The following is a 17,883-nucleotide window of genomic DNA, read 5'->3' on the forward strand; positions in this document are numbered from 1 at the left end:
CCCATAGAATTGATATAAATTATCATGTCCACACTCAAATCGCTCCGTTATAAAACTAAAGCTGTACTACTGTAAGTTGATGTCTCAAATTGAATCACTAACATTATTAAATGGGACTGTGTCAGTCCTCATAGGCAGCGGACAGTTAGAGAAATCAATCTTAAGCGTGACACAGTGCACACTTGCAGTACGTTTATTTAAATTGGCTTTAAATATATTTTGCAGTCACTGCAACTAAAATATCATAAAATAACCGCAATGTTTGCGCAACAAAACTGCTTAAAATTACAAAAGGAAAGAAATCGGTATCTATTTGGAGGAACCTCTTACCTCTTACTCACATTTGTTAAGCAACTGGCGACAGCAGAACCGGACTCTGTCTAGGTCACTTTGACTGTTCCAAAAAACACACACAACTCAGAGAGCTGAGCATATGGGACCCTGACGCCAAAATTGTTTGATACACAACAACCTCCCTAAACGTAATGGGAATAAGAAACTTTTTTTTCCAGAGGGATGGGAGGGGCATTAACTTGCAGAGAGGGGCTGCTCTCCGTGCTGTCCGCTCCAGCTTGTTGCGGGGACCCTCTGTCTGGTCGGCTTGCTGCTGGCTGGCTCGTGTCAGACGCGTGGCCTCCATTCATCTCAATTAGTCCCACAATGACCCTGATCAGAGACATGGTACAACACAATGCACTCAACCCCTAAGCACCAAACTGCTGGTGAAAATTATACTTTTGCAGTTGAGAGAGGTAAAATGAACGCCATAAGTAAAAAATAAATGTTCAGAATCAACAAGTTGACCGGCTATGTCTGTATTTAAAATATCATACTTCAGCTTAAAATTAAATCAGTAATTAATTTGCTCTAATTCGTAATTTATAATTCTGCAAATATTTCTCTAATGTTACCGTTATTTAGATCACTTTAACAGTGAATTTTGATTATTTTATTCTACAGACTGTACAGTTAGAAGATTCCTTCTGCTATTGTGTCTGAAATCGCAAAATAAGGAGAATCCCAATTATGTATATGTGTAGATTTTTTTGGGGGGGGGCAGATGTTTTACCGGGACAGCGTTCGTTTGCGCTTTGGGACGCTCCTTTGTGATGTTAAATTGAATGGAGAAAAAAGAAATCGAAAAACGGAGGGTGGGGGGAGGGTGTGGTGGAGTCGTTCTTAATTTCCTAAATAATCTCAACTGTTAAAAGTACATAGAATCCGTGTCTGCTTCACACACAGTCACAGTGAAGCAAACAAAAAAGCAGGAGGTTTGACTTTGAGCGGGGCAAATATCTAAAGGACATTTTTACAACATTAAGCAAAGAAAATACACTCCAACGACTTTACGTTGCCATACTTCTGGAATAGGGTATTTTAAATTTCCAATAAAAATACAAAGTTTATGTATTAGTGTAAAAAGTAGACTTACATTAACACTGCAGTGAAGTTACTGTGAATATCCCCTACTAATCCGGCGCCTGTTCGCGTACACGGAGGGAGAATTTAGCATGGCCAGTGCTGCAATGAGGGTTTTAAAAATCCAATATTTCTGCAAAAGTGTGTTTTAAAACTTCTTTACGCACTTTTAATAAAATGCTCTGTAATATCTATAATAAACTGTACGGTTAGGGGAAAGCTGACTAACACAGAAAGGAACGGGAGATTGTGCTGATAGAATTAGACAATAACGTGTGGGAGGAGACTCGTGTGGAGTTAGAAACACCAACACGGATCAGTTGGGATAAACGCCGTTTCTGTGTTGTGAATTAAATGTAACTTTGTTTTCACAGGTAATTAAAATGGGTTTGCTGCGGCCAATTTAACATTTGACTGAGATATAATTAACACCTTTCATTGCACTTGCTAGACAGAATACAAATGTTAAAAATATATATATTTGGTGTTTAGATTTATAAAGCCAATGCTTTTCAGATCGCCCCTTCCCTGGCTGAGTGCCTGGGGTCCACAGTCACAAGCTGATGCTGACGCGTGCCCAATGCATGTCTTCAATTCAATTCAATTAATCCCACTGAGACCCAAGCGAGAGAAAGAGAGCAATGTGCAAGAATGCACTGAGTTCGCAGCTACATCACTGAGCACATTTTCTGTTCAAACCAAATGGTCTCACCACTGAACAGTCGCTTCTACAGGGCGAGGATTAGAAAAAAGGGCCTGTCCATTTGATGGAAGTGCAGAAACAGAATTTTGAATTTAATCCCGGGAAAGTGATTGAAAAAAGGAATGAGAAAAGGGACGTTTGCAACTTGTACAAGGCTGGTGCGAGACTCCGTGCGCTCTGACTCTGTGCTGACAATGAGTTTGAGTCCAAAATTCGCTGCTACTTGCTGCTGACATATATAAAAACTTTAACATCACGTGATTTTGCAGTTCCCCCTTCAATAATTTGAAAATCTCTTTGTTTGGGGTGGGGGTTGGGGGGGTGTGGGTGGGGACTGGGGGGGGATGTTTCTGAGGACAGATGTTTTATCTTAAACAGCTACCCAAGCCAAAACGAACGCACCCGTTTAATTCGGAGACAGATTGGATGCCACTTTAATAATGCAACTACACGCTAAACATTCAAAAATGTAACTTCTGGCTGGTCGAGCATTGTTACCGAGAGAGTGGGGGCGGGTGTGGGGTCCTTACACAATGTAAAAGATAATATTAAAACATCTCCCGTTATGTTAAATCAATTCTGAGCGATGCAGCGAATGAATCCAAAATGAATTGGATTGTGCATTGCAGCCCCCATTGCATCAATGTACAACGAATTGTGTATCACAAATGGAACTAAAATAAAACATTTTCCTGGCGTGTATGTTTTAAACCACAATTTAATCGATTAGCTCCCTATTTCATCTGGTTAAACGAGCTTTCTTAAAGGAATTTAATTATTCCATGCTGCAGATCAAAGTGCAAAGTTATAAAAGTTCCACAGTTAGAATGAAACTATAACCAAAAGAGAAAATGCTGGAAAATCTCAGCAGGTCTGGCAGCATCTGTAAGAACAGCGGACGTTTCGAGTCCAGACGACCCTTTGTCAAAGTGACTTAGTTGCTTTTATATAGAATGAAACCATTATGTGATTGTCTGCACCAAGCGTTTATATGTTTCTTCTAAATCTTCTTTTAAATTAAAACGTGGATTTGGCATTGGGGATGTTGGAAGTGGTTCTATTTGGGTGATAGAGGGGCTGTTGCTGGCATGTGTCTGACGCGTGGCTTGAATTCTGGTCTGTTAATCCTCAAGGGAGAGAGAGGGAATGTGTCCAATTCTCAACTCCAGTTTGTATCTCTCAGATTGACCTTTCTACATTCTATATTCTCTTTTAACCGAGTTAAAACAGTGGAAACCTGATTGCCTTTGCAAAATGAATCTAGACAAAAGATTGGACACATTTCTGCACCTTGCAATCAACTCTAACTCTTGACTAGGCAAATCTTTATTTCTGGGCGAGACAGGAGGCGGGTGGGGGGGAGAGAAAACAACCAGAATTTGCAATGTACCAAGAAAAGGGACATTATTTACATTGAAGCCAGCAAATAAAAGCTTGTGCTAACACAGGCAAAGTCGACTAGATAGTGTTGACCCAGTTTCTTGTAACTCGGTCCGTCATCACCCCCAAACCGAATGAATATTAATCATATACTTCGTGTTAAATGCCCAAATCATTGTCTGCAAATTGAAGAGACAGGTGTTTTTTTTTGGGGGGGGGGGGTGCGTTGGGGGGGGGGGGCGGTTGAAACGGCGTAGCTTTCGGCTTGGGAAGCTGCATTTTTCCAATTGGGAACAGGTTTGTTTTCAATCTTGGAATACTGGGGGAAAATGCATCCTATCAACCTTTACAAAGAACGCGCATGTTTGCAATTCAATTTTTTTAAATCACCGATTTACAGTGTGCAATATGTTCAGTCAGCCAGGATGTTTAAAAGAGTCATTATTCATTTGAAAAAAACTTTCTAAAAAGTTTTTAACTTCCGTTTAACTTGTCAGTGCTTGCAAAAACAAAAGTCAGGGGTTTGAAGTTGTATTAGAGAGATTATATTGGAGAGATCACTGTTTAAAAATACTACAAAAATACGACTAGTTGTTATGAATTTGCTGAAATCTTATTGTATAGAGAATTCGGTCGGATCAATAATCCCAGTTTGCATACTTCGCTTTTCAACTAAAACCCAGGTTGAAATAGGAATACATTGTTTTTATAAGTTGTGTCTCTTGCTAGATTTTATTCGTGATCATAGATTTAAGATTTAAAGTGGCGGGACAGATGGTAACTTTATTTTAATGAGTTCGGTGGGCTTGCTGAGGCAGCCGGGGGCGTTCCCCGTCGCTACACAAAGGGGAGTGGGCAGGACGCGGGGGAAACACCCCCAGTCTCTATAAATTCACCCAGCGAACGAGCCACCCAGTCATTCTCACACTCTGTACCTGACGGACGGATAGTGTCTACAGCTCCAGCATCTTCAGGTTCAGCCTCACTTTCTCAAACACACACAAACTGAACATACAGAATGTCTCCACACCTCTACGAATCGAGCACCAGCGAGCACGGACAGTTCTCGTCGAAACTGAGCAAAAGTCGGAAGAGAGAAGCCAGCGAATTGCGAAAGGTAACTCGCGGCCCGCGCAGCTCGCCAAGAGAAGCGAGAGAGGCCTCGATACCAAATTCCAATCTTGTGGTTTATCCCACTCCGTGTTAAATTCTGACTTGATTTCCTTCCAGACTCTGAAACCGCTGATGGAGAAGCGAAGGCGTGCGCGGATCAATGACAGCCTGAATCAGTTAAAAACCCTGATTCTGCCCCTCATTGGAAAAGATGTAAGTGAGTTTTCTGTCTGGTTATTAATAACGGGCCAACTTCATTTTAAATCCCATTTACAAGAGAAAGAGTTGTTGAATATAACGTTCTTTTTTTTCTCTCTCTCTTTCCCTCTGCCAGAGTCCACGATATTCCAAACTGGAAAAGGCTGATATTCTGGAAATGACTGTTCGATTTCTGCAAGATCTGCCCAAAACTCCGCTGTATGGTGAGTATATTCACATCAGCTTTTAATGGAAAAAGTTTCCATGATTTGGACAGGCAGTGAGTGAGGGGCAAATAAAAAGGAGAGAAAGGAGAGAATTGACAAAGGGTCATCTGGACTCGAAACGTCAGCTCTTTTCTCTCCTTACAGATGCTGCCTGACCTGCTGAGATTTTCCAGCGTTTTCTCTTTAACTTGACAGTGAATCAGTAAGATTAGCACCCTTTCTACAAGCCAACTGCTGGATTGCAAATTAAAAACAAACGATTCTGTCTGCAGTGTGACGCAGAATGAGTGAAATGTATACAGCTTAACACCATTGTATTACACAATCCTCTAAACGCTCTCTAATTGCAAAGGGGGCAATAATAAGTAAGGGGAAACTATCCAGCCTTTCATTCCCTTTCTAACTAATGCCTTTCGTTTGGATTTTCTTGCCCTGCTCGCCCCAGAACTGAAGAATCCCGCCCCGGGGTCAATTTTCTTGGTCCGCACCCCCGGCCCGCTACAATTCCCGTGGTGGAGGGAGAAGAGAATCGTTTCCCCCCAATATTGACTCTCTGTCTGGGGCTAATTTATACACAAGCAACAGCACAGAAAGAAACTGATCCGTTAGTCTGCCTTACTGCTTTCATTATCCAGATTGGCAAAAGGGGAGTGGACAGCTAGTGAGTTTACAGACAGGTGGCTGTTTCATTTCTAACATGGTCAGATGACTGATGTTTCTCTCCGCTCTCCTTTACAGATCGCCTGGATAGTTACCGGGAAGGTTACCGCGCCTGCCTCCTTCAGCTGGGCAACCTCCTCCCGTCCTCCAAGCTCATGGGGACGGAAGCGTGCGACCGTCTCACGGACTACCTGGAGAGGTGCATGCCTCTAAACTCCCGTTACCCTTACACTCACAGCATCAGGAGCCCGGCCGAGGCTTCGCCGCGGGAGGGACCACGAGGTTTAGCCCGATCCAACACAGCGGGCAGCCCTGCGAGTCACCGGCCATCGGTACCCAGCGTCAACCCTCGCCTCCACCAGCAAGTCATCCCAGTCCCCCAGGAGAACTGCATCTGGAGGCCCTGGTAGTGGGCGTCAAAACATAAGAGACTGTTATCAATGTAAAAAAAATACACTGTACAGAGTAGGAATGTAAAAAAAATGTACATATGGATCTGCTTTGCATGATGTTGTATCAGTTTTGTGAATTGTAATTTCTATGCAAGATAAAGACTCATTTACCTCGATCCGATTAGATATCGATTCACAATTGGGCACTTTGTAATGGTGGCACGCCGAATTTTTTTGTAATAAAGGAATATATTTTAAATAAGAAAATTCACAGATAATATAAAGTGTTAAATGATTGTATGGAGGATTTTTTTGACAATAAACCAAACAAGAAAATGAACTCGGTGGCTCGGGTGTTTCTAACTCCCCCAGTGAGCTTATGGACCCGGCTTCGATTCCCAGCTCGGCTCACTGTCTGTGTGGAATCTGCACAATCTCCCCGTGTCTGCGTGGGTTTCCTCCGGGTGCTCCAGTTTCTTCTCACAGTCCAAAACATGTGCTGGTTAGGGTGCATTCGCCGAGCTAAATTCCCACTTAGTGTATCCAAACAGAGATCGGAGTATGGCGACTAGGGGATTTTCACAGTAACTTCAGTGCAGTGTTACTTGTGACAACAATAAGTAAACTCTAAAAGAAAGCTTCAAGGCTCAGGGCGGAGCTGAGGGAGCGAATTAATCACATCAAGTGCTGGGAAATGGGATTAGAATAGATCGGCGTTTGATAGCAGGCACCTACACAATGGACCAAATAGCCTTTTTTTGTGCGCTGTAAAGCTCTGTGACTTTATGTTAATGTTGAGTGTTCACTAGGCTCGAGGAGTTATTAAGATCCTGGGACAATTTGGCGTTCCCTTAACAGGCCAACTAAACAAGTCATTGAAAATCATTACCTAAAACTCGGGAGGGGAGATTAGCTTTTTCACTCAGAGTTGTCTGTTTCTGAAAAAACAGAAATTATGAGGCTAGGATCAGGGTGTAGGAAGAACTGAAATTATAAATGGAGACTCCCACCAATATGTCTTCCAACATTCTCTTCCATTTTGTTATTCAGCTGAGATTTTTATGCTCAACTCTCCGCATTGGTCTTTAACTCACAGCCACCTATTTAAGAGCTGATGCACAAATCCAGGTGATAACATTAATACTCAATTATCCGACACACTCCAACTGAGGGCATTCCTGCCAATATTACAGCATCAGTATTGGACATATTCTCACATCCTACACTCTTCAATACGTGATGTAGTCAATTATCCCATACCCTTCAATACATGGCAAATCCACATGTACTGCAGTATAGGGCTTACCTGCATATCCCACACCCTTCAATACAGGACATATCCACATCGCATATGTTTCAATTATCTTGTATCCTTCAATATAGGGAATTTCTGCACTTTCTGGATCCTTTAATACATGAGGTATCCACATAGCTTGTATCCTTCAATATGGGGGATCCCCAAAGACTCCATCCCCTTCAGCACAGGCTGCAACCACATATCTAGCACACTTCAGCACAGACCAATTCTCCCACAATCGTACATCCTTTACTATAGAAGTTGTGCAGAGTGAGTAGCATCCCGGCCTCCGACCCATATGTTCCAGGAATTACATTCAGGAATAAATTGTCTTCTATTGATCTCTGCAATTGTTTTCTTTGGGAGGTTGTTTGCAACAGGACCTAGCTTTTTTTTATTTAAGCTCCTTTATTGCATCCAGCATGAGAAAGGGTATGCATAGACATAATCAAACATGACCAGAGATCAAAGACAACCATAAAGATAGGCATGTACTCCATACAGTACCATTTCTAACACCTTGGCTGTATAACATCATACATAGTTCAACACTCAAATGAATTGAGCTGAGAGCTTAAGACACAAAATGCATGCTTGAGGATGGGATGGGACTTAATCCAAAGTTAATGCTCTTCCCCTTCCTCCTCTCCTTCCCCTTCAATGGAGGCAACACTAACTTTTTTGTAATCTTTCTCCAGAGCAGCCATGTCCTCATGGGCCTCTGAGAACTCACCTTCCTCCATACCCTCACCAACATACCAGTGACAAAGGCACACTTAGCATACATCAGGTCAAACTTGTGGTCAAAGTGAGCCCAAGCTTCAGGATTACTAACCGTGCTGCCTTTGCGATCAGCCACATGATCACAGCGAACACTTAGTTCTGGAGCACTCTAACTTTGGGTTTCAGGTGAAAGAAAATGAGTTTAAATCATGCCAAAATAAAAGCAAATTATTGTGGATGCTCCAATTATTCTCCCTCTTTGCTTCCCTTTACCTCAATTTTATCTCTTTCCCACCCATTCCCCCCTCCTCCCACATCTTCAACTGTCACAGCTTGCCCTCTGATTTCAGCTCTGCTGCTATTTGGCCATTGACACATTCTATTCTCTCTATGGACTGCCATTAGCAACTCATAGCTTTTCCCCTTGTTTTTGTGGCTATGACTCACTTTCCATTCCTTCACTGTACAATATCTCCCACTTTCTATGCCTTTTAGCTTTCTATGCTTTTTAGCTTGGGTGGCAGGGTAGCACAGTGGTTAGCATAGGTACTACCCTCGAAAGCTAGTGAATTTACTATCAAATAAATCGGTTGGACTTAAACCTGGTGTTGTCAGACTTTTTACTGTGTTTACCCCAGTCCAACGCCGGCATAGCCACGTAACATAAGAACATAAGAACATAAGAAATAGGAGCAGGAGTAGGCCATCTAGCCCTTCGAGCCTGCCCCGCCATTCAATAAGATCATGGCTGATCTGTCGTGGCTCAGTTCCACATTCCCGCCCTCTCCTCATAACCCTTAATCCCCTCTCTTATCAAAAACCCATCAACCCGCGTCTTAAAAATATTTAGCGAGGCAGCCTCCACCACTTCAATGGGCAGAGAATTCCAGAGATTCACCACCCTTGGAGTGAAGAAGTTCCTCCTCAACTCCGTTCTAAACCGCCCCCCCTTTATCTTGAGGCTGTGCCCCCTAGTCCTACTGTCCTTTCTGAGCGGGAAGAGTCTCTCCACCTCTATCCTATCCATCCCATTCATCATCTTATACGTCTCAATGAGATCTCCCCTCATTCTTCTAAACTCTAACGAGTACAAGCCTAGCTTATTCAGCCTCTCCTCACAGCTCAACCCCCTCAGCTCCGGTATCAGCCTAGTAAACCTCCTCTGCACTCCCTCCAAGGCCAAAATATCCTTGCGTAAGTGCGGCGACCAAAACTGCACACAGTACTCCAGCTGCGGCCTCACCAATGCCCTATACAGCTGCAGCAAGACCTCCCTACTTTTATATTCAATCCCCCTTGCTATGAAGGCCAGCATCCCATTAGCCTTCCTGACCACCTGCTGCACCTGCAGGCTGGGTTTTTGCGACTCATGCACAAGGACCCCGAGGTCCCTCTGCACCGTCGCCTGCTGCAGTTTTTCGCCACGTAAGTAATAGTCCTTCCTACCATTATTCCTACCAAAGTGGACCACCTCGCACTTGCCAACATTAAATTCCATTTGCCAGTTCCTGGCCCATTCGCCCAGCCTATCTAGATCCTTCTGCAGACTCTCCACACCCTCCGTGCAATTTGCCGTTCCACCAATCTTGGTGTCATCAGCAAATTTCGACACCATACACTCAGTTCCCTCCTCCAGATCATCTCTATAAATGGTAAATAGCTGAGGCCCCAGCACCGACCCCTGGGGCACTCCACTAGTCACCAACCAGTGCCAGGGGCCTGGGCTTGATTCCTGGTTTGGGTCATTGTCTGTGTGGAGTTTGCACATTCTCCCCATGGTTGTGTAGGTTTCCTCTGGGTGCTTCAATTTCCTCTCACAGTCCGAAAGATATGCTGGTTAGGTGCATTGACCTGAACAGATGCTGAAGTGTGGTGACTAGGGAAAATTTGCAGTGACTTCATTGCAGTATTAACGTAAGCCATACTTGTGACTAATAAGTAAAATTTACAAAGGATCATCGAAACATCAGCTCTAATCTCTCCTTACAGATGCTGCCAGACCTGCTGAGCTTTTCCAGCATTTTCTCCTTTGGTTTTAAATACTTGCCTTTCGTTCCTATGTAGCTTACTCAAATTACAACACCCTCCCCCCAACGCTCCCACACACACACAAACACACACACATATACAGAGTGAAGTCACTGCTACAGTTGATGGCTCTTGCTGGTAATTGTTATTCAAAGCTGTTAATGACCTCCAGGATGAGGTTGTCAATATTGCTGGAAGGTGGAGTCTGTACATCCTGATCTTCTTTGATCTTCTTGATGCTCATTGTCAGTCCAAACTGCTTGCAGGCCTGGGAGAATTGAACTGCAAGCAAGTGAACTTCAGTGACTCAGCGCCTTGGAGCATAGTAGCCAAATACAACATTGGAGTCCAGTACCACAAGAGTGAGGTCTATTAATGCTAATGGGCTGTAACATGAAAGTTGCTCACTCAGTCCAGTCTTTCACATTTTTTTGGAATGATTTTCACCAATCTCTTGATGAACAACTGTTAAATTTTCAGGTTCAGATATTCCTCACAGTTACCCAATAAAACATCCATTTTGAACAAAATGGAAAATAAAATGTTGAACTCTTTAATGACTAGATTTTTGTCCCGAAGTATTTTTTTTAATAAATACTTTGTTCATGAAATTTGTCAAAGTACTTTAAATAATAGTTCAAAATGTATGTTAAATGTGCATAATACAGTTACGTAAAGTTAGAAAGTTAAAGTTTATTTATTAGTCACAGGTAAGGCTTACATTAACACTGCAATGAAATTCCCCTAGTCGCCACAGTCTGGCACCTATTAGGGTCAATGCACCTAACCAGCATGTCTTTCAGAATGTGGGAGGAAACGCACGCAGACAGGGAAAGAATGTGTAGACACCACACAGACAGTGACCCATGCCATGAATCAAACCCTGGCATTGTGACACTGTGCAGCAATTTCTTTCAATACAGTACGTGTCCAAAGATTCGCAGATTAAGTTGATTGGCCATGCTAAATTGTCCCTCGGTGAGCCAAGATGTCAGGGGAGTTACCAGGGTAAATATGTGGGGCTATGTGGGATGCTCTGTTGGCGATTCGGTGCAGACTCGATGGGCTGATTGGCCGTCTTCTCAGGCTTCTATGAGGGATTTGATACGTCACACTAAGTTGCCTTACTACCCCTACGCTTACAGGTTATATTTACAGTGCAAAAGCAGAAAATGCTGAAAAATCTTAGCAGATCTGACAGCATCCATGGAGAGAGAATAGGGCTCTATTCTCTCTCCACAGATTCTGTCAGACCTGCTCAGATTTTTCAGAATTTTTTGTTTTTGTTTCAGATTCCAGCATTCGCAGTATTTTGCTTTTATATTTACAATATGCACTTAATGTGGAATATTCTTTACAGTGTGCAGGTTGAGTGCATTTTAGCTTATCAGTTTTCTGTGGTGGGAGGACTGTAGCCTTTCCCACTGGCTGCTCCGAGCTTCAGTGTGTCCCTCAGCATGTAGTTTGCACCGTGGAAAGTGCCAGTCTGCAGCGCTGAATAAAAAATATAGAAACTAGAATCAGAAGTAGCCATTCTGCCCTTCAAGCCTGCTGTCCCATTCACTTTGATCATGGCTGATCATCGAATTCAATATCCTGATCCTTCATCCAACCCCCCCATATCCCTTGATCTCTTTAGCTCCAAGAGCCACATCTAATTTCTTCTTGAAATCAGATGTTTTGGCCTCAACTGCATTCTGTGGTAGTGAATGCCACACATTTACCACCTTCTGGGTGAAGAAATTTCTTCTCATCTCAATTCAAAAGGTTCACCCCTAACCCTCAAACTATGACCCCTAGTTCTGGACTCCCCCACCATTGGGAACATCTTTCTGAATCTACCCTGTCTAACCCTGTTAGAATTTTATAAGTTTCTGTGAGATCCCCTCTCACTCTTCTAAACTCCAGTGAATATAATCCTAACTGACCTAATCTGTCCTCATATGACAGACCTCCAGGAATCAGCCTGGTAAACTTTCGCTGTACTCCCTCTATAGCAAGGACATCCTTCCTCAGATATGGACACCAAAACTGCACACAATACTCCATGTGTGGCCTATACCTGCACCTATACCTGGCCTATATCAGCAATGCCCTATACAATTACAGCAAAATATCCCTATCCCTATATTCAAATCCTCTCGCTATGAAGGCCAATGTATCATTTGCCTTCTTTAATGCTTGCTGTACTTGCATGCTTACTTTCAGCGACTGATGCACAAGGACACCAATGTCTTGTTGAGTATCCACCTCTCTTAATTTACACCCATTGAAATAACTTCACATTTATCCACATTATACTGTAAGTGCCAGGCATATGTCATATCAGCCTGTCCAAATTACACTGAAGCATCTCTGCATCCTCCTCACAGCTCACCCTCCCATCCAACTTTCTATCTTTTGCAAATTTGGAGATAATACAGTCACTTCCCTCTTCCAGATCATTAATATGTAATGTGAACAGTTGGTGTCCTAGCATGGATCCCTACAGAACCCCACTAGCCAATCAGAAAAGGATCAGGGACAGTTCTTCACACTGGAAGGCTCCCTAAGTTTGGACAAATGGAAGAGCATCATAGGGTGGTCCTCTTGCTATTAACCTCACTGCGCAACCTAAGAAAAGCTCATACAGGACAAACACCGCACCTCTTTCCAAATCTTCTTTTGCATAGGTGCAGTCCAGAGCTGGTGGATGACAATCTCTTCTCCACTACAATTGTCTCAAGGGCAGTGCATACTGATCCATACCCTTAAGGTTGCAGGAAGGATTTGATAGGAAGGGCTTTTCTCACCACCAAATAAACTATGCCTCGTGCTTGCTTGTAAGTTCTGGCCATGATTTTGGCAGTCTGCTCAGAGAACCAGTCCAGCAGGATTTGGCATCTTTTCACACAGCGCCTGGAGCATGTAATGTATGGATTCCCTGTCTAATGGATCTGGGGTTTTTTCTGCACAAAACTTTCCATGGGCAACAGGTATTGTATGGTCTTACCCCAGAAATATCTATTGCCTGAACATGTGTTTTTGTTAATTATGAAGCTTTAACTAACACGAAGAAAGATAGTTTTAGAATCCTATGGTGCAGAAGGCAGCCATTTGGCCCATCAAGTCTGCACCAACAACAATCCCAACCAGGCCCTATCCCCATAACCCCACCCATTTACCCTAACTAGTCACCCTGACACTAAGGGGCAATTTAGCTTGACCTGATCATCTAACTCAATAACCTAATCCTGCTTTCTCCCCATAATCTCTGATCCCATTCACCTCAAGTACTACATCCAGCCACACCTTGAATACATTCAATGTTTTGGCATCAACTACTTCCTGTGGTAATGAATTCCACAGGCTCACCACTCTTTGGGTGAAGAAACATCTCCTCATCTCCATCCTAAATGGTCTACGCTGAATCCTCAGACTGTGAACCCTGGTTCTGGACATCGCCACCATTGGGAACACCCTCCATCTATTTATTCTGTCTAGTCTTGTTAGAATTTTATCAGTCTCTATGAGATTCCCCCCTCACTTGTCTGAACTCCAGCGAAAACAATCCTAACCTAGTCAGTCTCTCCTCATACATCTCCACAGATGCTGTCAGATCTGTTGAGAGTTTCCATCATTTTCTGCCAGTGTAAAGTGTGCTGTGAATGGATTGAAACACAGTAAGACGAGCTTGTGAGTTTACTATCAAATAAATTGGTTGGACTTTAACCTGGTGTTGTGAGGCTTCTTACTGTGTTTACCCCAGTCCAACGCCGGCATCCCCACATCAATGGATTGAAACGCCCGGGTACTCTTCTGAATCTCTCTGAGTAACTGGGCCTGATTGCAAATTGATATCTATAATGCGATGCATTAGAATTCGTACTCCCCGTGTAAAGTTCAGTTTGCGGGTTTCCAGTGCAGTGTAATAATTCAGATCCCTCCGTGTAATCTGGTCTACCCGGGCTCTTTACCTTTAAAAAAGTGTTGTTCTCAAATTCTGAAATCGGAATGTCCCTTGCATCTAGCTTAGGAAACAGGCTGACTATTTCTGCACCAACCCCAAGCTCGTTTCTGGTGTAAAGCTTTCAGTAAAACTCTGGTATGCTGACACTACACGCAAGTCCACTAGCCATAAATTATCGGTAGCGTATAATTTAAGTGTTTGTTCATAAAACAAATCCACAGACGTTTTTACATGGATTAGAGACTCAACTGACTCAAGAACAGCTTCTTCCTTGCTGCCATCAGACTTTTGAATGCACCTACCATATATTAATTTGATTTTTCTCTTCACCTTATCTGTATCTGCAACACCAAATTCTGCATCCTATCCTTCCCTATTTCCTTATGTCCTCAATGAACTGTATGCTTTGTCTGTATATCGAGCAAGAAACAATACTTCCCACTGTAGCCAGTAAATGTGACAATAATAAGTCAAATACATGCTGAATAATTTGTTTCAAATATCTGAATGCTTTATATCGTTCAGTCACTAGTTATCTCCAGCAATTCACGTTGAGACACGTTGAATGTGTATTTGTGAAGTCGAATAGGTCATATGTGGGATTCCTAAACTACAAGAATTATTTTTGTATAACATGCAATTTTTTTATATTTTTATAACATGCAATTGTATAACATGAATTATTTTTGTATAACATGTTTTCGGCGCAACATCGAGGGCCGAAGGGCCTGTACTGCGCTGTAATGTTCTATGTAGATCTACAGTGAGGACCAGTATTGTGGATACCGATAGCAAAGTACCGTTCGATAACTAATTTCACTGTCTAAATGAGGCGCAGACCGTTCCAAGGGGGGTGAACCTTACCCTTTCAGTGCGGGGAAAAGGGCAGGACAGGTGTACAAATTCAGAAGCATTTTAGCAATGCTTTCCTTTAAACCCCCAACTGACAATATTAAACCTCGGCTAATAATAATAATGAGACGGTTTGCTAGAGGAAGGAAATGCAGCGAGGTAACTTGTGAAACCAGGGAAGAAAACCTCAGGCAGTTCTATCCTTCTCCATTTAAGAGCTGTGTTAAAATTATCCTATATTAGTATATTACAGTATACTATTAGTATAGTATTATTAGTATATTATACTATATTACAGTATATTATTAGTATAGTATTATTAGTATATTATACTATATTAGTACACTATATTAGTATATTATTGTGGTCAGACGCCACTTTGCGTATATGGGAACGGCATGATTAGCAATTTGTTTCATGATTTAGGCCCAAGAATACATAATCAGATTAATCAGTCTATCAGTGCTCTTCTTGGGGAAGGAAATTGTCAGAGGGGACAATTCAGATTAAGGGTTGCCATGTCCGCATGAGTGGTCGCCACAGCTGATTCGCCGTGTCCCGAACTTGCAGGTGCACATTCCATTATGGGGATGAGAGTTTTTGTGAGATTTATTTTGAAGCCACGCGACTTCCTGTTCAGAGGAAGTCCATGTGTACAGTATCTGACCTCATCCACAAAGGAGCACCTCCAGCCCCCGCCCAATGTTGCTGATCCGGCTGGGCAGGAAGCGGGGGGTAAAACAGGGAGGTTTCATTAGATTAACAACGCCGCGCTTGAGTGTTTTGAAAAGCTGGAAGATTATTAAGGGAAAGGGACGACTTTAAAGAGCTGGGAGGTTTGGCACGCGGTTTTGGCGAGATGCCAGTCACTCATTCGCATTGAATATGTGGGATAGCTTGTGATCGAGCGCCAGGAAAAAGAGACAGTGACCATGGAAGGTGTGGGTTGTTGATTAAACCTAATGAGTTCACCAATGTCTCTTTCAGAGAATGGTACAATCCACTCCCTTCCTCCCCTCCCCCTTCCACCCCCTCCCCACCTGCTCTCCCCGCTCCTCCCCTCCCCACTTCACCCCAACCCCTCCCCTCTCTCCTCCTCGCCCCCCCTCCCCTTCCTCTTTCCAACCCCTCTCCCCTCCCCCTTTCCACCTTCTCTCTCCCTCCTCTCCCCTTCCCCTCTCCACCCCCTCCCATCTTCCCACCCCTTCTTCCCCTCCCTCCCTCCTCCTGTCCCCCTCCCACTTTCCCACCCCTTCTCCCCCTCCCCTCCTCTCCCCCTCCCATCTTCTCAGCCCTCTCTCGTTCCCCGCCTCCCCCCACCCTCCCCTCTACCACTGTGGCTCAACTGGAAACACTTTTGCCCCTTAAGTCACAAGATTCCAGATTTAAGACCCCCTTTGGTGACTTCAGGATGAAATTCAACACTCACACTCCAATACAGGAATGATACTGCATCATTGGCAGTGTCACCTTTTGGATATGATGCTAAACTGAGGCCTGATTGGGTAAATATAAAAGACCCCAGGGCAGTATCTTGAATGTCCTGGTCAATATTTATTCCATTCTTCTTCTTGAACAGTTCCTCCAGATCAAGGATGATTTGTTTCCACTCCTGTTGACTGAGTTTTGAAATGGCTGAGCACTCCAGACTCTGCCATGTGTAGGGCAGGTGTTTATTGAAGGGTGGACAGATGAGTTGTTTGGGAAGTTTGTGCATTTGCTCTGATTTCTCATCTTCACCTCTTGTTCCTGGTGAAATCTCTCAATCTGTTCTGTCCATTCCTGAATGTGTGGGGTTACAGAGATATGATGGGGGAGAGGGCCTGGCTGGGATACACTGTCAGAGAGTCGGTGCAGACTTGATGGGCCAAATGGCCTCTTCTACACTGTAGGGATTCTATGAAACCTTTCCCAGTCTTCAAGGACATCCTTAAAGCCTTTCCGCTGTGGTTGTAGAATCCCTCTGGTGCAGAGGGAGTGACTGACTGTATGGAGCTTGCACATTCACACCGTGTCTGCGTGGGTTTCCTGGTCCTGGGGTCTCCTTGATCAACTTCCAAGTGAGCAGTTGGTTCCGGTGTCTGGTGTCAAGCATACCAATGACATGTCCTGCAGAGTGGAGCTAGTTTTAATTGATTGCACCTCGATATGGGGTGTAAGAACATAAGAAATTGGAACAGGAATACACAATTCAGTGCCTTGAGCCTGCTCCCACATTCAATAGGATCGTAGCTGATCTGACATTCGTCATGCCCACATTCCTGCCCGTTCATTGTGAAAACACTGCTGTTGCACTTCTGTGTTTTGAGGTACCTGTTGTAGGTTGTCCTAAACGTCAAATCATATAGGAGCTGGGCGATGGGGATTGGGGGTGGGGACGGCTGTAGGGGGCAGGATTGTGGGGGGGTGGGGGGGGCGGTTGCTGGGGATCCCTGCTGTTCAGTAAATAAGAAAGTTAATCTTGGGTTTGAGATGCTGCCCTCAAATATTTTTTCCTCAGTTGGCCAGAGACTGAGCTGCTTCACCTTGCTGTCAATGCACATAGTAAGAAGTCTCACAACACCAGTCTCACTCACCTGATGAAGGAGAAGCGCTCCAAAAGCTCAAATAAACTTAACCTACTGTTGTGAGACTTCTTACTATACCCACCCCAATCCAAAGCCAGCTTCTCGACATCATGCTCAATGGATAGTAGCTGAGTGCGTACTGCCCATCACATTTTCTACATGACAATAATGACTTCACTTGAAAAATAATCCATTGACTGTTAAGAACCTGAGAGATATCTGCTCGTCATGAATAGTATGATATAGTAGGAGAGGAGAGGTCACCCTGTTGGGAGTCTTTTATAGACCTCCTAAAAGTTCTAGAGAGGTTGAGGAAAGGATTGCGGAGACAATCCTGGTTAGGAGTGAAAGTAATAGGGTAATTGTTATGGGGGA

At 43.6% G+C, this 17,883-nt stretch overlaps 1 protein-coding gene across 1 annotated transcript; it reads left to right on the forward strand.

The window, feature by feature from the left end:
- Window positions 1-4,437: 4,437 nt before the first annotated feature.
- hes2.1 (hes family bHLH transcription factor 2, tandem duplicate 1) lies at window positions 4,438-6,432 on the forward strand. Its single transcript, XM_080215151.1, has 4 exons — window positions 4,438-4,619; window positions 4,733-4,828; window positions 4,950-5,037; window positions 5,779-6,432. Exons 1-4 carry the CDS (start codon window positions 4,521-4,523, stop codon window positions 6,108-6,110), a joined length of 615 nt encoding a protein of 204 aa, XP_080071277.1. The 5' UTR covers window positions 4,438-4,520; the 3' UTR covers window positions 6,111-6,432.
- Window positions 6,433-17,883: the final 11,451 nt, after the last annotated feature.

The sequence above is a fragment of the Carcharhinus amblyrhynchos genome, chromosome 30 (assembly GCF_965287045.1).
Source record: "Carcharhinus amblyrhynchos chromosome 30, sCarAmb.v2.hapA, whole genome shotgun sequence".
Taxonomy (NCBI): Eukaryota; Metazoa; Chordata; class Chondrichthyes; order Carcharhiniformes; family Carcharhinidae; genus Carcharhinus; species Carcharhinus amblyrhynchos.

Excerpts from the sequence above, each read along its gene's own strand:
- hes2.1 (XM_080215151.1), top strand. The coding sequence starts at position 4,521 with ATGTCTCCACACCTCTACGAATCGAGCACCAGCGAGCACGGACAGTTC. Across the intron at positions 4,620-4,732 it reads AAGCCAGCGAATTGCGAAAG|ACTCTGAAACCGCTGATGGA; the intron begins GTAACTCGCGGC and ends ATTTCCTTCCAG. Across the intron at positions 4,829-4,949 it reads TGCCCCTCATTGGAAAAGAT|AGTCCACGATATTCCAAACT; the intron begins GTAAGTGAGTTT and ends TCCCTCTGCCAG.